The 26,676-nt window shown below is 41.7% G+C and overlaps 1 protein-coding gene across 2 annotated transcripts in view; it reads left to right on the plus strand.

Annotated features, from left to right (window-relative positions):
• The window catches only part of ablim2 (actin binding LIM protein family, member 2), a 111,237-nt gene that overhangs the window by 19,191 nt on the left and 65,370 nt on the right, over positions 1-26,676 (plus strand). For both annotated transcript variants that reach the window (XM_034557394.1, XM_034557396.1), the window contains exon 2: positions 13,043-13,201. In XM_034557394.1, coding sequence (XP_034413285.1) covers positions 13,043-13,201 — 159 coding nt within the window. The remainder of the gene's footprint in view (positions 1-13,042; positions 13,202-26,676) is intronic.

Raw genomic sequence — 26,676 nt, forward strand, 5'->3', positions numbered from 1 at the left:
TACATCTGCTACAGACAGTGCCATGGATAGAAGAAGAACCAGAGAAAGAAGGCTGGTGGTCCTCAGGGCCCTCCCGGACCTTCCCCAACAGTTAAGATGAAAATGGATCTTACTTGAAGGATGTGTGAAAGGCAAAATCATCAGTCTGACATGCAGCTAAGCTCACCATGTCAACCCTCTCTCCCCATGATCCGATGTGAGGTCCTGGGACAGGGATGTCGTATGTGTACAGATTGTAAAGCTCTCTGAGGCAAATTTGTAATTTGTGATGTTGGGCTATACAAAATAAACTAAATTGAATTGAATTAAGGTGACCTGGAGGAATTTAAGAGACAATCTCTGCCGCAGGGTCCGCAAAGGGACAACAAGTCGTCTGGAGAAGACGGGGACCAAAGCTGAACAGACCATCAAAAAACACAGAAATCATCCTTATTATGAAAAGTCTCCAAAGCCTGTAGGAAAAGATGGAAGCTGCCTCAGCAACCAGGAGTGTGACAAGATGATTGCAAAGTATGATGCAGAGATACAAAATCTCTCTCACCAAAACCAGCTGAGCGGCAAAGGAGCCGAACTCTTGAAGGCCACCAATAAATATCTGGACTTGAAACAACTGGGCTTGGACATATTTCTGTCTGAGTGCCAGAGGACGGTGATCCAGATGGAGAAACAGATTTCACACAATTCCCGATCACGTTTTGATGTATTTTGAAGCATGTGCTGACAACAATGTGGGAGAAGAAGCACAGGGAAGATGGAGAATAAGAAATAAGCCATTTGGATTGTAGTCAGTGTGCTGTGCACAAGGCTTTACAGCCCGGTTGCACCACAGCCACACTGAACAATGCACCAAATGTTTACATAGATCCCTATGACAAAAGCCCAAAGTGGCACTTTTATTATCATATTTGGCATTTTGATCCTTGTAGGTGTCATCATGCAGCTATAATCGTGTTGAGGCTTCATCATTTTGGCTCTGTCTTGGTCCCACTTTTGGATTTGTTGTAGATGCCACTTGGCAGCTCTCGTGCCGGATGATTTGCAATGCAGATCCTGTGTCTTTTTCTTCCTCTCTCACTCCCACACAAACACACACACCAGCGGTTCCTGCTGCTGAGTCACATGACGAAGTCCACCACGCACGCTGTTCCCCTGAAGCTTCATACCATTTACTGAGCACTTCCTTTGGTTTATGTTCCAGCGATGATCCCTCAGTCAGGGGAAGAAAGAAGAGAGGAATGAGGACGTGTGAGAGATGAAATGAGGCCATACTCACTGCTCCGTTCCTCTGGCTCGTCTCTCTGCTCACTGACAATCAGCCCATTCTTTATACACTTCCCCGGTACATCCTGTCTGCTATTTTTGGTCGTTTTTAATAACCTCTTTCATGTGTTCCTCCTGATCTGGCCTGGCAGAGTAAACCATTCACCTGCCATGGTGTGGCTTTGAAAGCAGCTCATGCTGTGCCTCGCTTCTATCTACCTGGGTTCAAGTGACATCCTTTGTTTCTAGGCCAAAACTCAAACCTCCAGAAGCTGATACATTGTGGTCTACTGCCATGCTAGCTACTCTGAGAGGCTGTACTTTGTCACAATGGTACTTTGAGCTCAAAGCTAATGTCACCATGCTTACATTCTCATAATATTAACATGCTGATGATAGTAAGAAGCACGTTCACCATGTAACCATAGTGTTTTAGCATATTAATTACTAATGAGGACTACACAAAAAGTACAGCTGAGACTGATTAAGATGTCATTATGTTTATATTTTATTGTAAGTAAAAAATTAAAGTAATAAGATGATGGCGCTAGCGGAAAAGTCAGGAGTAAATCCGTCATCTGAACAATGAATATGCAGTATACTATATATGTCGAGATATTTCACTGGATCAACTGTCAGAGGATCACCAAACTCACTAAGATTCTTCTGGGGACCACGGAGGTCTGTACAAATGGCAATTTCATTGCAATCCATCCATTAGTGGTTGAGATATTTGGACCTGTGGTGGATTAGGGTTATTAACCTTAGAGTTATAGAACTTTGCTAGAATCACTTGGGTTGTCTATTGCTTGAATCATCCATGGTAGGGGTGTAGTTGACAGCCTAAATGTCATGTTTCTCATGGCTAACATTCAAATGGTGGCAAGGAGGAAGTGACTGTTGTAACGGCATTTTCTTTTTTTTTGCTGTACCTACTTTGTTACTTGCTGTCCCAAATTCAGCAGGAGTTGCTGATTGCTCTACCTTTGTGGGTTCTGTATTTTTAAGACATTTGTTAATGTCCATTTGAGCATTTAAAGGCCCTTTCCAGCTCTTTTGCTCAGGCAAGCTGCAGCTTCACTATCTGCAGTATATCTGCATATGCTAACAAAGTTACAGCATTATTTGGCTATGGGGGAAAGACCCGGTTGGTTCTGGTCAATCATATTGTCACGAAATTCTAAACTTGTTTAAATATAAAAATATTGGAGTTACTAATCTTCTTACTTCTACTAAATCTAACTAGAACGTACGTTCAATATGATCAGGTAGCAGCTGGAAGGGGTGGGATAAAGTTGCAGCAGGACAGGTAATGAGGTCATCCAGGGAAAGCTTGCCCCCAAAAAGTGGTGTCCCAACACACTGACATTGTAATCCCTTAAACCATGTCACAAGCAAAGCTAATAAAACAAAGTCGTATGTAGGCTGATTCGCCATAGGAGTAGTCACATCATTATGGGAGAATATTCCCCATCAGGTCAGCTGGTTCAGTTATGTTCTGAAAGCTTGCCGCAGTGCCTAATGAGTCTGCTGACGTCACTATTGTGGAAGTGGCCATTGTTTTACTGGGGCCCAGAAGATGGAGGCGGTCCAACATCATTCCCATTACCTATTGTGACCCCACATAATTACATCATTGTTTTCACAACACAAAACCATTTGCTGTATGCTTCCACCGTAGAAATTTGAATTGTGAATCTAAACACGCCATTATGTATCCTTATTACAAAATGATCTACAGAAAAACAAAACCATCACCAATGATCTACAACACAGCTTCTGAGATAACCTTTCATTTGTAATGGGGGCTTTAAAGTCCTTGTTCATGATATATTGACATTATTTCTATCCAGCCCCTCCCTGCACACTATACCAGCTCTGTCCTTACCTTGTGGGTGTAAAGCTAGTTGGATTACGGATGGCGATGAATCCCCAAGGCGAAGTCTTGCTACTTCCTGGATATTGATTAGATATCAGCTCAGATCAATGGTGTGAGTTGAAGCCAGTCTCCAAATACCCGCAAACACACAGCGGCTCAATATGAAGTCCATTTGAACATAAATCAGACATCTCGACACAGTAGAACTGCTGTACTGTAGATACATGTGTCATGATGACTGTAGAAACAGGCAGATAAGGCAGATAAGGTGGGAGGTTGGATGATTATGTTGTCTCCATGTATACTGTTCATTTCAAGCAGCGGTTGTAGCAACAATTTTTATTTTAGATTGAGTCGTATTCGGAAGTAGTAAAAAGTTGTTGCTTCAATAGCCACCTTTGTAGTTCCCTGTTGCTCATAGTTTAGCAAGCTACGTTTTTCTGAGTGACCCCAAGTTGCTCCCGTAGCTGTTCTACAGTGTATGAATGTGTTTGAATAATAGTTACTACTGATGGACAGGTGGAACCTTAGCTCCTCCCATCAGTGTGTGAATGTTAGTTACTGCTGATGGACAGGTGGAACCTTATCTCCTCCCATCAGTGTGTGAATGTTAGTTACTGCTGATGGACAGGTGGAACCTTAGCTCCTCCCATCAGTGTATGAATGTTAATTACTGCTGATGGACAGGTGGAACCTTATCTCCTCCCATCAGTGTATGAATGTTAGTTACTGCTGATGGACAGGTGGAACCTTAGCTCCTCCCATCAGTGTATGAATGTTAATTACTGCTGATGGACAGGTGGAACCTTAGCTCCTCCCATCAGTGTGTGAATGTTAGTTACTGCTGATGGACAGGTGGAACCTTAGCTCCTCCCATCAGTGTATGAATGAAAGTTACTGCTGATGTGCAGGTGGAACCTTAGCTCCTCCCATCAGTGTGTGAATGTGTGTGAATAATAGTTACTACTGATGGACAGATGGAACCTTAGCTCCTCCCATCAGTGTATGAATGTGTGTGAATAATAGTTACTACTGATGGACAGATGGAACCTTAGCTCCTCCCATCAGTGTGTGAATGTTAGTTACTGCTGATGGACAGGTGGAACCTTAGCTCCTCCCATCAGTGTGTGAATGTTAATTACTGCTGATGGACAGGTGGAACCTTAGCTCCTCCCATCAGTGTATGAATGTTAGTTACTACTGATGGACAGGTGGAACCTTAGCTCCTCCCATCAGTGTGTGAATGTTAGTTACTGCTGGTGGACAGGTGGAACCTTAGCTCCTCCCATCAGTGTGTGAATGTTAGTTACTGCTGATGGACAGATGGAACCTTAGCTCCTCCCATCAGTGTGTGAATGTTAGTTACTGCTGATGGACAGGTGGAACCTTAGCTCCTCCCATCAGTGTGTGAATGGGTGAATGATGTCATGTACTGTTAGTGCAGACTTGAAAAGCGCAATACAAGTATAGCCCATTACCATTCACAGCCACTGTTATATTCTAACTCAGTCTGCTAGAAGTTGTAGGCAGTTAGGATGGTTTAATAAATAAAGTCAGCATACCACACAAAAAGAGCAGCTTTAAACTTCCTCAATGTCCTGTACTGCCTTTTATACTGCATATCACGTATCCTATGAAATCAATAACCCAGGAGAAAAGTACAACATGTAGCTTATGTTGTGCACATTCTGAACATACTGAACCCTCGTTTGGTTATCACAGAGATGTCAAAGTTGAGTTTGGTGTGGACTGGGGAGACTGGGACACGCCCACTGATAAACTATCATGAGGAGGTGTCATTCTCTTTGAGCGGCACATGCTTCTATTTATAACAGATAGCTGTAATAACTCAGAGAGAGAGATAGAGAGAGAGAGAGAAATAGAGAGAGAGGGATAGAAAGAGAGAGAGAGAAATAGAGAGAGAGGGAGAGAAAGAGAGAGAGACAGAGTGAGAGAAATAGAGAGAGAGAGGGAGAGAGAGAGGGAGAGAGAGAGGGAGAGAGAGAGAGAGAGAGAGAGACATTGGGAGTCATATGACTTCCAGCTCATTCACTCGTTGCTCCTGTCTATTATTACACCAGAGCTGCAGAGCATGTGGAGGATGTGTTGCAACACCATCGGAGGACTCTACTATAATAACTATCACTGAAGGACATAACATAATATCACATTTGGGAAAACAACAGATTGACGATGCCAGAGGAGAAAGGTAATGACGACCTTTAATAAGCTATTTGTGGTGTGCTCACCTGTCTGTGAGAGAAGAGAGGTCGTAGCTAAATATTGTTATTATCCAGGACTTACCTCTTACCATTTCACTCCTATATTCAGAAGACAGTTACTCTTTTCTACAATAAATCATAATAAACTGTAATCCCACAACTCATTCTAGTTCTATATCATATGAGTGTGTCTGTATTCACAGCATTTAGCTCTATGCGTATCTATGGAAGTCCCTAACCCACAGATAAACAGGCCTCCTATTATGTAAGCCCAGTGAGAAGGGTGTAGCACTTTCTCTATATATAATATGCTGTGTGAATGTGACTGACAACAACACGGCTGTGGGAGCAGGCTGAATGTGTGTGCTGCAGGTTGAAATCCTGCCTCCATCACTGCAACATCCCTGGCAACAAAAGTGTTGTGTTGGTCCCCTGCCTGCATCTCTATCACTGGGAGCTTAGCCATCTGGGCTGCTTACAAAGGGGTGAGGGTCAGTTGCTTAGAGGAAATCACTTTTGCAGTGTGTCTTTGGTCTTGTGTAATATGTTTGTAGTGACCTTTTTAGGGCTTTAACATATTACAATTTTCTCTGCAACCACTGTTTCCTTTAACGTCCTCAGTAAAAATAATAATGAGTAAAAGTCCTGTTTGTTCGTCCCATCCACTGCCTTCCTTACGTCTGTTGAATACGGACACGGATGTGTTCACATTGGCATTAGTTCAAAACCCAGAGCATCTCATACAGATGCTAAAGGAGCCATGTGAGTCTGTATCAAGATGGCGAGGCCACTGCCCAAGTGTCGCTGTCTGACAGTCTCTAAAGTGAAACCAGGAGCAGAATGTTACTCTAAAGTAGGCTTCAGTACTCAACTATATGTACTTTCCAGTGCTGCCTCCACCCAGTTGCTTTTAAAAGTATCCTTCTAACACCCCACGTTTCCTGTCCTCAACAGCCTCGTAAAGCCGATCCAGTGTTTAGTCTGTGTCTGGTTGGTGCTGTCTAAATGCAGGGCAGAACTGAGCTTTGTCTACAATGTGACGAAGCTCGTAAAGTTTGGTGGTGAGGACTTACAGGCGACGCACACACACACACACACACACACACACTTTCGGCTGTGTCTCAAACTGAGCCAAGGACAGTGTATCCTGGGTGTGTGATGTAATGCTGGCTGGTCAGCAGTCACAGCGACGCCCCTCACTATTCTCGACCTGTCAGTAAACAAACCATCTCCATGTCTGCCAGTGTTCTAGTATTACCCTGTTGATATTTAATTTAAATAAAAAGGTATGTTATTGTTTCTTTGTTATTAAGTCATGGTTTCTAATTCTCGGCACAAACGATATCACATGAAATCTCAGTCAGAATTAAAGAACACTATTTTTGCATAATAAACTGTATCTATATTACTTCTTAAAGTCCCTCTGTGCCCACTTGTACACTGTACTGTGTGTGTTTGTCTTTAAGGCAGTGCAGTCCTGTGGATGTGGGTCGAGGGCTGTGTGGTGCTCAACCTGCTTGGCCTGTGTCTTTGAACAGCTGACACAATGCTTTCTATTCATGAGTCATGCTGTTTCTCTCTGGGCTGCAAACACACACAGCTCCAATCCCTCACTGTGTTTTTACTACAACTCTCACCTCCCTCCCTGCTTTTTGTGTTCCTCCCAATCAGCTGTGATGAACAGTTATTAGATTAGCAGGGCATCCCTCACACACACATCTCTGTACACGTGAAAACACACACACCTCCTGTAGCATGCTCAGCCTGCTGCGTCACAGTGTCTCTATCAGTCACCACCAGGCAGGTTAATGATGACAGCATCATATCATATTGATTTTCTTTGGTGTTTTTTCATCTTATTGTCTTGGTCTATACATGACTTCACCCCCAGGCTCAGGCTGAGGTACTACTTGTTCCTCTTGTCCTTGTCCTTGTCCATTAAAGCGAGCTTGACGTGGCACATCTTTAACATGATCACTTCAGAGGAAAGTCAAGGTCAAGGTTCGAGACACATCATTGTTCAACATGTTGATCGTCAGCTTGTGAGGAAACACAAACTCTCGTATCCTTCATAAAAGTCATGACGTGACCTCCTCACCGTTCCTCCTTGCTACAATAAGGGCACAGCATTTTGCCACAGGATGTTAATCGTGACATGGCACAAAGTTGGAAGCATATTGTTATTTAAGATTACAGCTGGGCGATGTGGGGAAAATCAAACATCATGTTATCAATTGATGTTTAATAAATAGTCATCAATAATGTGGATGACTAGGTTGGTAAAGGCAACTAGATGAACAGCAATGTTCTGAACTCTGGTAGGTCTAGACAATTGCATCACCAACCAGGAAAATGCAACACAGAAAACAATATCTATATATTGATCAGCACTACCTACAATGGCACTTGTGCTGTAGCATTAATATGTTTTGAATCAAACCATGAAAAACAGCAGACAAAGTATGTGATCAGTGAATTCATATATTAGGTCGTGTGGCGCTATTGGAGAGGAACATTGTGGCATTTATGCTGATTGGACCTCAGAGTGTTTGGACTTGAGGTAACGACACAGCAATGTTCCAGTAGAAACACGTGGCATCATATCTGTTTGTCATCCACGTGGAAGAAATATTCACACAGTCATCCGTCACTGGAATGGAAGGAATCATATGTTTTCACACAAAGGCCATATTCATTAGAAAACACACTTGTTTTCATGTGTTGCTTCACTTTGGGCCAAGTATGACTTTGTCTTCTGGTTACTATTATTATGATAGTATTACTAGTATGGTACTACTCGGTAGTAGTTTTGTGTCACCAGTATTAAAACCTACTTAATACTGTCACTCATATATTTCCTCCTCCTCTCTGTCTTTCTAAGGGTTGAGCCTACTGAGAGATCATTGTGTCAGTTGCCAGAGAGGTCAGAGGTCAGCTTTCTGTCATGCTTGACCTCATTGTCAGAGATCAAATGCTGTCAGATTGCAGGTGTGACTGCACGGGTGGTCAGAGTTCCAAGAACAGCAGGAAAAATCATAATCTATATCATAATCTATCTTCCTTCTTTCTCCTTTTCCCCATTTCTACTAATCTGTTACAGTTATCAATAGCTCATGCTAATTGATGTATTGGCTTGTCTTAATTAAGGTAAACATAAACAATAGCCAAGCTAACATAGATAAGCAATGGATGAATTCAGATACAGGCATGAGCTCATTTTCCAAAATAAAATGTAATAAGTTCCATAAATTCGTGTTACAGTTTTGCTACAATTAATGCCCGAGAAAAGGAGTTCATAATCCATGACTCGGAGGCTACTTTTGTAAATGAGCTAAATGAATGCTAATCAATGCAAATGATTGTGCTAAACTCAATGCAAGGCCAAGAGAAATGATTGATTGATGTTTCCTTGTATATTTACAAGGAGTTCCAACACAAATGAGAAAATGATTTCCTTTATGGTATTATGAAGGACACCTGTAGTTCTCTCAAGCAACACTTAAATGGTTCTCTATGTAACTTCTACAATACCTATTTGAACTGTTTTGAAATGGGAAAGAAAACTTTGTTGCCTAGTCATATTTACCATCATTTAGGCAATATCACGCCATATATTTACTGGATTCCCTTAAAAATAAGAATATCATGTATGCATGTTCGGGTGTTTTGTGGCCAACAGCTCGGCCACCACATTGAACCCCTGCTACCTCTGCAGATGGTTCACACCAGGCGTGTTGCAGAGAACCATGGGATCCCCGTGAGTTGAGGGAACGCTCTATTTTTAGGGAGTGCTCTGGAAAGGCATCTGAGATGTGACTGCTTGTGTGTTCCACTGTCAAGAGGCTTCCTTAGTACATGTACATGTAACTTATATGCCTTTTCATGTTGAAGTAGTGGAGACACTGTAGAGGTTTTGTGTGTTCTATGAAGTCGGAAGGTTCTCATTTTCAATCCCAGCATTAAAAGCTTTCTGTGTGAGTGTCTTTGAGCAAGACACCAAAGACACTGAATGTTTATTGTGAGTAACCTAAGTGGATACATGTATGGGTTCTTCTTCATGATGCATCAATAAGAGATGCTTTATGGTGTAGCCACATGCCCATGTTTGGGCAGTACTGTATATGCGTGTGTGTTCCCCGAGGCCTCCAGTGGTGTGATTGTATGCATCACAGACATGTAGCGTTGCATGGCTCAGATAGCTGCCTGCCTGGCTGCGACCTTTGGGACAACGAAACCAGTAGTGGCTGTCAGCCAGAGAACAGACACCAGAACGGCTGATTGATAATGTGGCAACTGGTCCTGGAGAAGACAGGGACCCGGACCGGGTAGGGGGGACTTTATGCTGCTGTACGGCACAGTTACTCTTATTTCTCAATCAAAGAAAAGAAACTCATTACTTCTTCACATCACCAACTGAATTATTTCCACTCCCTATTTCATCTTCTCACTCTTCTGATAGAGAACTTTCTTTTTTTCACTCCAACAGTTTATTCCGTCTCTACAAGCACAGGAATGTCAGGGCATTGAGATCTTAACCTTTCACCTCTTTGCTACTTGTTGCTTGGACAAAAGGACAGAAATTAATATCAGGGGCAAAACATGCCCCTGATATTTAGTGGTCACTTTTGTATCCACTCATATTTTCATAATTACATTACATTTCATTTAGCTGACGCTTTTGTAAGCGACGTACATGGTAGGAAAAGCCATGCGAGAGTTGGTGCACAGAGAGAAGAGAAGAGGACCCAGGACAGAACCAATAGTTCATTGGTTCCTCACTGACTTCTACGTTTTTTCTGTTTTTCTTGGGAGTTTCTCCTGATCCGATGTGAGGTCAAAGGTCAGGGATGTCGTATGTGTACAGATTGTAAAGCCCTCTGAGGAGAATTTGTAATTTGTGAATTGAATTGAATTGGCAATATATGCCGAGTGTTTCAAGTGAATACTAGGACGTAAAGTTGTAAATATGTGACTATCCAGCAGGGAACCATGTGGGCACCATCCAGCTAGAATCAACACAGTGCAAAACTAATGAAATTATGGATTTGGAGACGCAGCATCATCCTCGTCAGGCAAAGGTGCCAAATGTACGAAAAGAAAGATTGTTCTCCTTATTACCTTTAATTTTAAAATGCTTGACACATTTAGATGCAAATTGCTGCCCTAATTAAGCCCTCAAGAAGGACATGGGAAGAGAAACTTCCTTGACCACTCGTTCATTTTGTCAACAGGCTGTAATCAAATCTGAACAGCAAACTGCTCCCCACTCCCCCACACCTCACTGGCAGATCATTGGCCCCTTATCACAGACTACTACAGTGTCTTGGTTACTGGCAGCCTGAATGTCTGGGACAACTTGCTGGATTCTACATCTGGCCCAACATATCATGTCCTGTCTCCATCCAATGACTGCCCTTCTCTTCTATTTGCTGTTTGAAGATGACGTAAGGACACTGGAACCCCACCCCCACCCCAACAGGTGCAAGGGTAAAGCAGTGCATGCTGGGTCAGATCAGGGGGCGGAAACCCTTGCCACTACCAATCCCTGCTGCCGACCTTGTCTCACTTTTGGACTGTTGTCTTTTCCAGATGGTTGCAATCAACCTCAGACCTTTTTTACGAGGACTCAAGACTTTCCCCTCCTAAATTCTTGTCTTTATTGTCTTTATTGGTTAGCATGCCCACATATACTCTCCATAAAGCCAATAGGATCTGGGAAACAAAATCCATATTCTTGTCTTGATTCAATTTGTAAGTCAGCACGTTTTCAAGTCAGAGATCAAATTGTAATCCAGACACATGGATTGAATCAAAGCAGCTCTGTAGATTTTATTATCATAAAAAGAAAACTTCACGAATATATTTTGATTACATTTGCTGACCTCAAGAATGTTCAAACGTCACTAACGTACACTTTTTCACTTTCTATTTAAATAAAGATCCACTTTGCGAATTAAACTTTCTTGGGCAAAAGGCCAAAAAGGAATTTGGAAAGTATTATTTAAGGTTATCGTTCTAAAGAGATCTAAGGAGGTTTGGGAGGCTATGTTGGAATACGGTTGTGGACACGTTCTGTAGGTCTGGCTATGCTGGTGGCTGTTTTTACTCTCCTGTCAAGTAACCACCTGCCAAGCAGGTCAGGTGCTTCTTTGGGAGAGGGGGGTTATTTCATGTTCAGAACTTTGTGTAGTGTAAATGCATAAACTTTACTTTGGAAAGCGCCAGGCTAACTGTTTCCCCCTGCCTTTGGTCTTTATGCTAACCTTGTCCTGGCTCTGTACTTAATGCACAGACAAATAGATCCAAAAATGTTGTACAAATACTAATACTAATACAACTCTCCAGTCTCAATTAAGTTTCCCAAAGGTGACTTTTCTTTCCACATTATAGATCTTAGAAAAACAGTAAAACACTGTAGCTGTCACTTAATCTAATTACAAATATTGTGGCCATAAAACACCCAACAAACAACCAGTGGACATGGATATAGGATGTCCACCAGCAAGTTTGTTTGGCTCACAGCTATTATCCATACGCTTCCTTCTCTCTCTGTCTCCCTCTAAATCAAATCGTTTGATGAACTCCCCTTTCCAAGCCCCATTACCGGTAACCATGGAGACCTGATGAAACCGGTCTGACGACGCGGATGCTTCCAGAGAACACAAAGGGACTTTCATTCGGCTGATGTCCCCGTCAGCATTGAAAGGCTGATCAGTATGTGAGCATACTCTGCCAGTTATGATGCTGTGAGCTTGTGATGTCACCAGGGCCTTGTAGTGGGGGACAACTGGGACTGACCCCAGAGGGCAGAGTAACTAACTATCTTTCTCGGCTTTTCTGTTTGTGTGTGTGTGTGTGTGTGTGTGAGTGTGTGTGTGTTTTTCATATCATTGTCTGATGTGACAACCTCAGTGATGAGCAGGTATTGTAGGTATTTTTGGATGAAGGCAATGTTTTTTGCAGTAAGGAGATGTGACGCTAAAAAAAGTACGATCTATGTGATTATTTAAGGAGGAACATGACGCTTGAAGCTTGAACATCCCAGTGGAGACAAACATACTTTGTATAAATAAAGGGGTCAGTATGAAGTGCTTTGAAGGCCAGAGCTGATGCAGATATTTATGGATTAAAGCTACCTGCAAGCAGTATGTGGTATTATATGCAGTGATTCAATGCCAACACATATTTGGTTCCAAATATCCAGTATTTCCCCTACAATTCTTTTATTTTCTGAGATACCTCTGATTTAATTGCTGTTATTGATTATGTCAGTTTTAGCCCTTAACATTTCCCGTTATTATGGAATGGGCGTGGTATATATGCATGGAACCCTAACTGAGGATGCAACTCATGGTACACATATCAGGAAATATTCAGTTAAATATTGCACCAATGGCCTCTATTATTCAGTTATGTCTTCAGTTATTGGCATGATGTCATAGATAGCCTTCTGGATGGGAGAATGAAGATGGGGATGGAAACAAAGGGAAATAGGACAAAGACTTCACCTTATATATCATATTAAATAGTTGGCCTTAGTGACTGGTTAGCTGCCAGATGTATCATAAAATGCAATATATCCAAGTGTCAGCTTGGCTATTGTCATCATTGTCTGTGTCTCTATGTGTCCCATGTACTAGAGTACGAGCTGAACTGCTCCTCTCCTTTTCTCTGTCTCCAGTGTTTCAGCAGCAGGCTGTTCACAGCCCTCTGGAGCAGCAGAAGCAGAAACAAAAGCACGGAGGACCAATCCCTTGTCAGAACTGTGGTAAGCCGTGCAAAGGGGAGGCACTCCGGGTCCAGAACAAACACTTCCACATCAAGTGCTTCGCCTGTAAAGGTACGTAACAGCCAGCTATCAGCTGGTACCGTCGTCACCCTACAAGCCTTCATTCTCACAACCTCAGAGCAGACTATGTGAGACTTTTAGTTGTAAAGTAGCAACGTAGTCTTTGATGATGCATAGAACAGAACATTATTATTATTAACCATTATCGGAAAACATTGGACACAAATGATCTTTTTGAGCAAGGATACTGTGTGAATTAAGAGCTGTGGGAGAAAGGGAATTCTTTTGGACTAGTTCCTAAACGGGAAAAAACATGAATGAGGACATTTTATATGAAAGAGGAGGTAGCAATATGAAGACTAGTTAAGGAGCCTTTTTTAAGATAATCCATTACAAACCTTTTTGGAGAATAAAATACACTTAAAATAGACAGGAGAAAACACACTGAAAAGATCAAGGCATAGCAGGCAACACAGGCATGACCAGCAGGGTGAAGAGATGAAGTTTGCAAAAGTTGTAAAAATGTGAACATAATGCCACGATGCTCTGCAGGAACCTTTAACAAAGAAACACATGTGCAGCTAGAGAGTGTAGTCTCCCAGGTGAAGATGATGTCTGCGGAGGAGAAGATTATTCTAAACGTTCCTACAGGTACCGACATATATCAAGTTCTTGCTTCTTGTTGTTTTACATATCTGTACATAGTCAATATGTTTTTTGTCTTGTTCATCTTGAGCTGTATTTCTTCCGTGCATTTATATTGACAGCGACAAGAAAAGTCAATTTCCTTGTATGTGTGCACACTGACTTGGCCGTTAAGGCTTATTCTGAAAAGTTCTCTAAAATGTTTGGCAAACGTTAGGCTGCTTTTTCATACAGCGCTTGCTAATGAGCAAGTTAATTGCTACCGTTATAAACACTGACATGCGCAGAGTGACCAGAAAGGAGTGGCTGAGTAAACCTTCAGTAGCTGTGACCGTTGAGCCATGTGCTTGGCTCTGAGGGGACAGAGAGCTGAGAAAGATATTGTAGTCTATTATTATTATTATATTTAGGTCTCTGTTATGTAGGTTATTGTTATTGATAGTTTGGCAATATCAGGAAATTCACTAAGAAAGGCAAAATGATTGGTCGTTCAGGTCTAATCAGCTCTAGTGATAGTGTGGGTGACATTGTGTGTATATATATATATATATATATATATATATATATATATATATATATATATATATATATATATATATATATATATTGTTGTTTATGAGAGGGTGTGTGTGTGGTGTATGTGTGTGTTTGGGGTTGGGTGTCAGATACTTGAACCGTGTGTGCTTGTGGGTGGGGACTGTGCTTTATAGACTGTGCTTGCGTCCCACCCAGCACACTCTCACATGAGCCTCATGTCAGACTGTTGTTGTCAACACATTCTCCCGTTGCTAGGCTTCCGTTGATGTCGCTACAATGTCGCCCTTAATCTGACACTGACCAGCAGACTCCCTGTCTGCGCTCTCTACACCCCTCCGCCTTCCCTTTATTACATCTTGACCTTGGATTCATTTAATAGTTTTGGACATTCTATTCTTTCAGTAATGAGAACATTATGTTCTCACCAAGTCACCAAATCAGTGACTCGTGGAGAAAAGAGTAACAAGAGGTCACTTGGTTCGCTGTAGAAACCCCATAAACATATAAGGAGTGCTCATGTCTTGTTGTCCTGCCCAGTGGTGGAACACGAACCCTAACCCTTCAGTACAACTTTAGGGTTCCATTTTATGGAGTTTAACTGTCACAGAAGGGTTCTGGGCAGAGAGCAATATCATTGGATAACTAAGAAGACCTGTAACGTGATAGAGTGGTTGTGGCTTCTTGTGGTGTTCTTTCAAGGTAAAATACAAAATGTTGATTTGACAACAAATTCTTGCATTGATTGAATACTTTACAGAGAAAGACACAGTAAAAAGACTTTATTGTGCAACCAGCTGCAGTAATACTTATGTCCATATGCATACTGGCTAACGAGTACTCATTACACCGAGAGCAGCATTGTGGTTATTACTTGATCCAAAAGGCTAAAACCACAAGAACATGATGCATGCAGTCAATCCAGTATGCTCCTCAATGCTACAGTTTAGGAGCATACCATTCATCGAGTGCACAATGTGTAACTGACTCATGTAGGGATAACTACACTCTTCCTGTCCACCCAGAAATATTGACTCTTTGAATTATCTGAGTAAAAGATATACCTTGTGCACAATTTCTGATTGGAAGATTAACACAGTTCTGTACACAATGGACTGATAACCTCTAACTAAAATGCAGTGTAGAAGCATTATTAAATATACACTACTTTCTGCTGACATGATAAATGCTTATAGTCCACCAAGAGCAGCATTAACCTAGAAACATTATTAAACCTATGCACGTAGTATTTTCGACTATTTCTTCCTCTAGTAGGAGTATTCAATTCAATTCAATTCAATTCAATTCAATTCAGTTTATTTTGTATAGCCCAATATCACAAATTACAAATGACAAATTATCCTCAGAGGGCTTTACAATCTGTACACATACGACATCCCTGACCTTTGACCTCACATCGGATCAGGAAAAACTCCCCAAAAATAACCTTTGACAGGGAAAAAAGTGAAGAAACCTTCAGGAGAGCAACAGAGGAGGATCCCTCTCCCCGGATGGACAGATGAATAGATGTCATGTGACCAGATGAACAGAGTTACAGAGTTACATAAACACATTACCATGAATATGACAATGTATGAATGGAACTCCAATCCATGAAACAGAAGGAGGTAGAGAGGAGGGGGGGGGGCGGGGCATCAGCAGGGCCAATGGGAGGCCGGTTCACCAGGCATCAGACACCTCCAGGTCCAATGGACCCTATGAGACGTGAAGTCACAACGACTCCGGGGAGGAAGCAGAGTTAATAAGGTGCAATGGAGAGATGTAAATTCATCCATAAGGAGAGAGAGAAGAGGAGATAGGTGCTCAGTGTATCCTAAAACATCCCCCAGCAGCCTATAAGCCTATAGCAGCATATCTAGGAGCTGGACCAGGGCAAACCTGATTCAGCCCTAACTATAAGGGCTATTAAAGAGGAAAATCTTAAGTCTATTCTTAAATGAGGTGACTGTGTCTGCCTCCAGGACTGAAAGTGGAAGCTGGTTCCATAAAAGAGGAGCTTGATAACTGAAGGCTCTTGCTCCCATCCTACTTTTTAGGACTCTAGGAACCACAAGTAGCCCCGCATTTAGTGAGCGCAGCTCTCTAGTGGGGCAAAATGGTACTACAAGCTCCTTAAGATATGATGGTGCATCACCAATCAAGACTTTGTAGGTGAGGAGAAGAATTTTAAATGTGATTCTTGATTTTACAGGAAGCCAATGCAGAGCAGCTAATACAGGAGTCATGTGATCTCTTTTCTTAGTTTCTGTGAGTACACGAGCTGCAGCATTCTGGATCAACTGGAGGGATTTAAGAGACTTATTAGAGCAGCCTGATAATAAGGAGTTGCAGTAATCTAGTCTGGAAGTAACAAACGTGTGAACCAGCTTTTCTGCATCTTTTTGAGACAAGATGTGCCTGATTTTTGAAATGTTACGTAGATGATAAAATGCAGTCCTTGAGATTTGCTTAACGTGGGAGTTAAAGGACAACTCTCGGTCAAAGATAACGCCGAGATTCTTTACAGTGGTGTTGGATGCCAGGGCAATGCCATCTACAGAAACCACATCACCAGATAATTGATCTCTGAGGTGTTCAGGGCCCAGTAAAATAACTTCAGTTTTGTCTGAGTTTAACATCAGGAAGTTGCAGGTGATCCATGTTTTTATGTCTTTAAGACATTCTTGAATTTTAGCGAGCTGGTTGGTCTCTTCTGGTTTGATCAATAGATATAATTGAGTATCATCTGCATAGCAATGAAAGTTTATGCAGTGTTTCCTGATAATATTGCCCAAAGGAAGCATATATAAGGTAAATAAAATTGGTCCAAGCACAGAACCTTGTGGAACTCCGTGATTAACGTTGGTGGTCATTGAGGCTTCATCGTTTACAAATACAAATTGAGATCGATCTGATAAATAGGATTTAAACCAACTTAGTGCGGTACCTGAGATGCCAATCGACTGATCCAGTCTCTGTAATAGGATGTCATGATCAATGGTGTCGAACGCAGCACTAAGGTCTAATAAGACCAGTACAGAGATGAGTCCTTTATCAGCACTAAGGTCTAATAATACCAGTACAGAGATGAGTCCTTTATCAGCACTAAGGTCTAACAAGACCAGTACAGAGATGAGTCCTTTATCAGCACTAAGGTCTAACAAGACCAGTACAGAGATGAGTCCTTTATCAGCACTAAGGTCTAACAAAACCAGTACAGAGATGAGTCCTTTATCAGCACTAAGGTCTAACAAGACCAGTACAGAGATGAGTCCTTTATCAGCACTAAGGTCTAACAAGACCAGTACAGAGATAAGTCCTTTATCTGATGCATTAGGAGGTCATTAGTAATTTTCACCAGTGCTGTCTCTGTGCTGTGGTGTTTTCTAAATCCTGACTGAAACTCCTCAAATAAACTATTCTGATGTAGAAAGTCACACAACTGATTTGCGACTACTTTCTCAAGGATCTTAGAGAGGAAGGGAAGGTTAGAGATTGGTCTGTAGTTAGCCAACACCTCTGGATTAAGAGTGGGCTTTTTCAGGAGAGGTTTAATTACAGCTACTTTGAAGGAATGTGGTACATGGCCTGTTAGCAAAGACACATTAACAATATCCAGCAGAGAGGTGCCAATTAAAGGCAACACGTCTTTAAGCAGCCTCGTTGGGATGGGGTCTAAGAGACAGGTAGACGGTTTAGAAGTAGAAACCGTTGAGGACAATTGGTCTAGGTTAATGGGAGAAAAGCTATCCAAATATACACCAGGGCATACAGCCGTTTCCAAGGCCACTCCTCTTGATGACAGATCGACAGTAGTTGAGGGCAAGAGATCATCAATCTTGCCTCTAATAGTTAAAATCTTTTCATTGAAGAAGTTCATGAAGTCATTACTACTGAGGTCTATAGGAATACACGGCTCCACAGAGCTGTGACTCTCTGTCAGCCTGGCTACAGTGCTAAAGAGAACCCTGGGGTTGTTCTTATTTTTCTCTATTACTGATGAGTAATAGGCTGCTCTGGCATTACGGAGAGCCTTTTTATATGTTTTAAGACTATCTCGCCAAACTAAGCGTGATTCTTCCAGATTGGTGGAACGCCATATACTTTCGAGCTTTCGTGAAGTTTGCTTTAGGGTCTGAGGGTTCTACCAGGGAGCAAACCTCCTTTGCCTCACTGTCTTTTTCTTCAGTGGGGCTATCGAGTCTAGTGTCATTCTCAGTGAGCCTGAAGCACTATCGACAAGATGATCAATCTGGGACGGACTAAAGTTAGCACAAGAGTCCTCCGTCACATTGAGACGTGGTATTGAATCAAATGCAGAAGGAATCTCTTCTTTAAATTTAGCTACAGCACTGTCAGTTAGACATCTGGTGTAGAAACTTTTGACTAACGGTGTATACTCCGGGAGTATAAACTCAAAAGTTATGAGGTAATGGTCTGACAGAAGAGGGTTCTGTGGGAAGACCTCCAAATGCTCAATGTCAATGCCATATGCAAGAACAAGGTCGAGGGTGTGGCCAAAGCAGTGAGTGGGTTTCTGTACTCTGACAGAAGCCAATCGAGTCCAACAATGAGATAAATGCAGTACTAAGGCAATCATTGTCAATATCCACATGAATATTAAAATCGACTACAATAATAACCTTATCAGTTTTAAGGACTAAACTTGATAAAAACTCTGAAAATTCAGATATAAATTCTGAATATGGACCTGGTGGCCGGTACAGTATAACAAATAGAATTGGCTGTAATGTTTTCCAGGTTGGATGTGAAAGACTAACAACAAGGCTTTCAAATGAGTTGTAGTTTAGTTTAGGTTTAGGATTTATTAATAGGCTTGAGTCAAAGATGGCTGCTACTCCACCTCCTCGGCCGGTGCCTCCAGGAATGTGAGTATTAATATGACTTGGAGGAGTTGATTCATTTAGGCTGACATATTCTTCATGGCTCAGCCAGGTTTCAGTAAGACACAATAAATCAATGTGATTGTCTGATATTAAATCATTTACTAATACAGCTTTAGATGACAGAGATCTAATATTTAGGAGTCCACATTTAATTATCTTCTTTTGTTGCACTGTTGCAGTAGTGATGTTAACCTTTATGAGGTTATTTTGTATGACTCCTCTTCTGGTTACTTTTGATTTAATTAATTTAAGTGGCCGTGGGACAGACACAGTCTCTATAGAGTTAAGGTTAAGGGTGGGTAACTGCTCCAATGGAAGTGCAGAGAAGGGTGGAAGACTACAACTCTGCTTCTGCTTCCTGATCTGAACTCTGGGTCATGGATTAAGTCCGTTAATCAACTTGGCCATGTTCACAGAAATGAGACGCGCTCCATCCCAAGTGGGATGAATGCCGTCTGGACTCATCAGATCAGGCTTTCCCCAGAAAGTCCTCCAGTTATCTATGTAGCCCACATTGTTTGCTGGGCACCACCTGGACAACCAGCGGTTGAATGACGACATGCGGCTATACATGTCATCATTGATCAGATTGGGGAGAGGGCCAGAGAAAACTACGGTGTCCGACATTGTCTTGGCATAAGTACACACCGATTCCACATTAATTTTAGTGACCTCCGACCGCCGCAGTCGGGAGTCATTACCGCCGGCGTGTATTATAATCTTACTGTAACTACGCTCATCTTTAGCCAGCAGTTTTAAACCAGATTCAATGTCGCCCGCTCTGGCCCCCGGGATGCATATGACTTTGGTCCCTGGCTTCCCTATCTTCACGTTTCTGACTATGGAGCTACCTATAACCAGAGTGGGTTTCTCAGCGGGTGCGTCGCTGAGTGGGGAAAACTGGTCCGAATAATTACACGCCACCGGTCGCACAAACACATTAATCAGATGTTAATAATTGTAAGTCATTATTTCCCAGCAACTGGAGGTCAAGATTAAAGGAACATATGTTTTCTTCAAGTTGTTTGACTTTCTTTCTAAAGACCTTAATTAGGAAGCGATGGGGCTAGATCATTTAAGAGTCCCTAAAGAAATGTATTTATACCAAGTAAACAGTCAGCTATGTAAAGGTGAAGCTCACTCAACCCAGTTCCCACAGAATAGGCCTTGCCATTCCTCCTGTCTATGAATCCAAAGCATGACCACTGACCCTGATTCTCCAAGGGTTGTGTGGGGATTCGGGCCGGCCAGTTTCCTAATAAAACGTCTCGATGTGGCCTGAAAGTGAGGAGCGGAGATAAAACAAACCATAGCAGGCTGAGTGGGAACATCAAAGAGATGCATAGACATTTGTCTCCGCTAGCAGCCAAGTTCAACACAGTAGTTAATTTTATATCCGTTATTGATGTCAGATGATAATAAAATCAGGTGACATATCTTACCTATTAATACACACTCCATCATGGTCTGCCTCAGCTCTGCCCTACTGCACTCTATGAAAGATATTAAGACGAACCTGGAAGAGAATCAAGCATGTGACCCCTGATTTTTGCTGTGTTACTGCAAATTACAACCAGTCTTGGTGTTAGCCAGCTGGCTAACAGTGAGGAGGCGCCGATGCTCAGCTAGCCATGTGTAATTCACACCAAGCTAAAGGAGGACTGGATTAATGTCAGTTCATGTTAGCCTCATTAGCGCCTGCCTGATACCAGCTCTGGCCTCAGGATCCACATTGACTCTCTGCTCTCTGTGCTGCATCCAAGTAGAGATAAAAACACTAATATGTGTAAAAATGCAAGACCCAACTAACAACACAATTCTAATCTGTGCTTGCTTTGGCCCTCACATCATTCAAATAGCATTGGAATACTCAAATGTGAAAATATGTGGTCACATCCTGTCGAAAAGCCTACATAAAAACAGTAAGGAGTTGGAATTGTGACATGGAAAGACTCCTTTATAGCACATTCAAAACACTCCCTCACAAACATAGGTTTGGTACCTCCTCATAAAGCGGTGTTCTTGCAGTAGGAGGAATCTGCCAACCTTGAATGCTTCTCAATGCCATGATCTGGGGAGCGCAATAAATACAAGCTTTCTACTTAAAGATCTAGTTCATCTCTCCTTTAAGATAGGGAATATTACTCATATCATGACTTTCATCTTTGACTGCCTGATTCTAATATCACAAAAAGGAAATAAATGCGGTGATGGATAAGAAAGATGAGGAAACCTGATCATGAATCACTAGTGTTTGAGCATTGCATGGTCGTCATTCAACAAAGGGAGCTGGCTCTGATCTTTACCTGGGCTTCTGTCACATGTTTCATGACATCACTTCCAGTTGCTTTGGAGAACAGAGCACTACGTCGATGAATCAGCGATAACTCTGCAAGCACCTGAAGTTGTCTGGGAACACTGGGCCACAACCAGTTACGACTTTGACTGGGAGGGGATCCAGAGGTCGTGTCCAGGTGGCAAACCTTGATTTATGAAAGCTCTCGCAAGATAGTTGAGTTCTGGCATTGACCTTGAATGTTTATGGTTAGGATAAGTTTTTGACAGATCTGAGGTTACCATAGAGAGGGGAGGGAGACCATTGGGTAGTACTCATGACAGCTGTTCATATCAAATGCCAAAGAGCATCCTTGAACTGAGTTAATGGTTAATATCTCCACCCAATTTACAATTGAGTCACAGTCAAGATGCAGGGACCAATAACACCTGGCCATCTCTATTGGCTGAATGAGGACCATGAGATGTCATTCATCTCTGAAAACTCAATGGAATCAATCATCTTCTTGGGAAAATTATGAGTGTTGTGAGATTTAACCAGGCTTTTCAGTGAAGCAGCTCACGTTTAATCCAAAATCTCGGTTTTTACCTGTCCTTGTCCTTGTTGAATGTTTTACTAAATAATATACAAGACATGCAATACATTTTTAAGTCCAAAACAATATTATGACCAGTGAATTTTCAAAATCCCACTGCTGGTCAACTAAAATGCGTTAGTACTACTCTGACTTGAAAAGAAGCAATGTTAGAATATTGTTGACACAGCATTGTTTACTTACTACAGTCATTTCGACACTTTAACTGAAAAGATTAGAACTGTAGAACTAAAAGAAATCCAAGATTAATACGTGAGTAAACAGAATGTTACAACGACCTTTTTGAGTTGTGACTCTGTCTTTTTCATAATCAGTCTGACTAGACTTCCTTCAAGGTTTTGACAGATTAATGGATTACATTGTTTTTGTACAACTACCCAGCCCAAATGCATTTCTTCCTGGAAGTAAGCTGATAAATAGACACTCCTGGCCACATGTTGAACTCCTGACGGAGTGGTGTTATATTGGCAGATGGTTTTGATGTTCTCAGTAGGGTGTTGGCTATTGGATTGTCTCCTTCTTGGAAGCAGGCTGACCAGAACAGAGCCAGGGGGGGTGTGTGTGTTCGTCACTGGGCCAGGGGTGCTGACCTCACACACCTGTTCTGGGGGGAGAGGAACTCACACACACTTAAAAGGACAATATTTACATACATACCATATTGTGCATATGATATATACTACATGTGAATGGTTGTATTTGATCACCTGTCTATCAAACACTTGATACATATATTTTCCAAAGTTTCAGCTGCTGCACCTTTATCAGGCGGTGGAATCTGCTCAGTTGTCATGGAGAGCTAAGATTATTACCCAGACTGTCTGCTCTAAAGTCATCACAGTTTACAGACTAACTTCTTGGGACCTTGTATCTTTGCTATCTTTACACGAAGAACCACAGTAGAAATAAGTATTCAGTGCTTCCTTGACATCTTAGTAATGTGATTGAATGTCCTCCTTCTTGTTTCTTGTTGAGCAGGATTCACGTCTTGCTGAACACCTTCATCTCCTTATGAGCGGGTTTCGACAATAGACAGACCTCTTGCCTACTGCCTTATTAGATGCCTGCTGGCAATTTAAACCAGTGTAGTAGGAACCTGGAACACTGTGAGCCGTTTGACCTGTGAGAATTTAAACCTTGGATTTCTAACTTTCAAGCACAGTCCCAGAGCTGGTCCGGTCAATGCCAGCAAGCTGAAGACTGTGCAGTCAAGGTCATGTAATAGAATAGTGATGGACGACGGCCCCCCACAGCCCTCCATCCCACCACTCACACACGGATGGAGAGTCATTGTAAAACATGAGGTGCAGTCCAGGTCACACATTCATGGGAGAAAGCATATAGCCCATGAATATTTAACCCTGCTCACGCTCACACACATGCACAGTGGACCTTAACTTTAACCTTAACTCTTTAGAGACTGTGTCTGTCCCACAGACACTTAAATTAATTAAATCAAAAGTAACCAGAAGAGGAGTCATACAAAATAACCTCATACAGGTTAACATCACTACTGCAACAGTGCAACAAAACAAGATAATTAAATGTGGACTCCTAAATATTAGATCTCTGTCATCTAAAGCTGTATTAGTAAATGATTTAATACCAGACAATCACATTGATTTATTGTGTCTTACTGAAACCTGGCTGAGCCATGAAGAATATGTCAGCCTAAATGAATCAACTCCTCCAAGTCATATTAATACTCACATTCCTCGAGGCACCGGCCGAGGAGGTGGAGTAGCAGCCATCTTTGACTCAAGCCTATTAATGAATCCTAAACCTAAACTAAACTACAACTCATTTGAAGGCCTTGTTCTTAGTCTTTCACATCCAACCTGGAAAACATTACAGCCAATCCTATTTGTTATACTGTACCGGCCACCAGGTCCATATTCAGAATTTATATCTGAATTTTCAGAGTTTTTATCAAGTTTAGTCCTTAAAACTGATAAGGTTATTATTGTAGGAGATTTTAATATTCATGTGGATATTGATAATGATTGCCTTAGTACTGCATTTATCTCATTGTTGGACTCGATTGGCTTCTGTCAGAGAGTACAGAAACCCACTCACTGCTTTGGCCACACCCTCCACCTTGTTCTTACATATGGCATTGACATTGAGCATTTGGAGGTCTTCCCACAGAACCCTCTTCAAGGGTTATACATACAAGAGAATTAAATGTGGACTCCTAAATATTAGATCTCTGTCATCTAAAGCTGTATTAGTAAATTATTTAATATCAGACAATCACATTGATTTATTGTGTCTTACTGAAACCTGGCTGAGCCATGAAGAATATTCAATTCAATTCAATTCAGTTTATTTTGTATAGCCCAATAACACAACATTGATCCCAGTCCTGGAGGCAGACACAGTCACCTCATTCAAGAATAGACTTAAGACTTTCCTCTTTAATAGTGCTTATAGTTAGGGCTGAATCAGGTTTGTCCTGGTCCAGCCCCTTGATATGCTGCTATAGGCTTATAGGCTGCTGGGGGATGTTTTAGGATACACTGAGCACCTATCTCCTCTTCTCTCTCTCCTTATGGATGAATTTACATCTCTCCATTGCACCTTATTAACTCTGCTTCCTCCCCGGAGTCGTTGTGACTTCACGTCTCATAGGGTCCATTGGACCTGGAGGTGTCTGATGCTGGTGAACCGGCCTCCCGCATTGGCCCTGCTGATGCCCCGCCCCCCCTCCTCTCTACCTCCTTCTGTTTCATGGATTGGAGTTCCATTTATACATTGTCATATTCATGTAATGTGTTTATGTAACCCTGTAACTCTGTTCATCTGGTCACATGACATCTATTCATCTGTCCATCCGGGGAGAGGGATCCTCCTCTGTTGCTCTCCTGAAGGTTTCTTCACTTTTTTCCCTGTCAAAGGTTATTTTAGGGGAGTTTTTCCTGATCCGATGTGAGGTCAAAGGTCAGGGATGTCGTATGTGTACAGATTGTAAAGCCCTCTGAGGCAAATTTGTAATTTGTGATATTGGGCTATACAAAATAAACTGAATTGAAAAATTTAATTGGAAGTCATTGTGAAACATGAGGCAGAGTCAAGTTCACACTTATGTAAGGACATATATTTTTATATACATATATATATATTTTTTATGACACCATAACATGTCTGTAAATAATGCCTCTGGAGTGTGTTGCAAGGACACATTTTCTCAGTTTGTCTTTTACACACACACACACACACACACAGACATGGATTAGGCCAAATTACATCTATTTTACACAACATGCAAATTTTGCTTCAGAGAAAAGAACTCTCAAATACCAATGAAATGGCACATTGAGACTTGGAGAGGGGGCGGGGCAATGGCACCCAGTAAGCTCCAGCCATAAATGCACAACAGACTTCAAATTATGGTTTAGATTATTATTTTTTAGAATGGATCATTTGAGATTTCTTTCTCCACTTCATAAAAAAACAAAAACACATGCTGGCGACATTAGAAAATGTGGGCTAAAACGTTGCAGTCCCATGAACAGCTGATTTTGCTCACAGGCCATATCTGACCCATTTAATGATTTCTCCCCACAAAAGTAATATTCAAGGCAACTTTCAGCTCTTGATAATTAGCTTTTTCCTTTGTTAATATATTGGCCATTAAAAGTTGGTCGACCTCTATTTGATACCTATCTCTAGTTTCAACTACATTATTTGCATCATGTCCAAACGCTGGATCCAATTCCTATTTCTCCACAGACATCAAAAGCGGTGGAAAATATTTTATTTACAAATCACACCAGGGTGAATTTGTTGCACATCTATCCATTCAAGCATGTAACTTCCTCACTAGTGTTACATGCTGAATTATGAAGAACAACAGACTCTGGCTCTGAGATCTTCCAGTGCAGAGGAAGCGGTTTCAGCAGAACACTGAATTCCTCCAAGAGCCTCTGAGTGCATTCACATTTTATAAGTGGCTTCATAGTGCATGAGATAAACCTTCAGAGATGGAAGTAATCAGTTTCCTGTAAAGTAATCAGCCTTTCAGCCTTGGAAAATGTTGTAATCAAGTTCCTGCAGTATAACCTTTATACCTACTAAATGTTAGTAACCCGAGGAGCTTCTTAGCACTGTTATTGCTTATATTAATGTAGAGCTGAAGCGATGCTTTACTTTTTTAAGTACTCCTGGTTCTGGAGTTCCATCTCCGTCCTTCTGGGTTGTTACAGAAAACTCTACTCAAACACACATCCTTTGATCACACACTTCCTACCAACACACACCCACAGTTCAAAAGGTCAAACCCTCTGGGGATTCATGGAAGTTTTAGCGCGCTGCAGGCATGTAGCCGACACCTTATGCTGTTCTAAGTCTCAAGACAAAACAACGAATTAGCTGCATCATGATCTCATCCGAGGTCAGCACAAACACACCCCGTGTTGTCACGGAGATGAAATGGTTTCAAAATGATGAAATTGCTGCTTGCGGGTTTCAAGGCAGATTCTGACACATTGTATTGCAGGACTTCCACATCCTGCTCTGCTTCATTTCTTCAAACTCTCCCTGCTTTGGA

This window comes from Cyclopterus lumpus, chromosome 18 (assembly GCF_009769545.1).
Source record: "Cyclopterus lumpus isolate fCycLum1 chromosome 18, fCycLum1.pri, whole genome shotgun sequence".
In the NCBI taxonomy this organism is placed as follows: domain Eukaryota; kingdom Metazoa; phylum Chordata; class Actinopteri; order Perciformes; family Cyclopteridae; genus Cyclopterus; species Cyclopterus lumpus.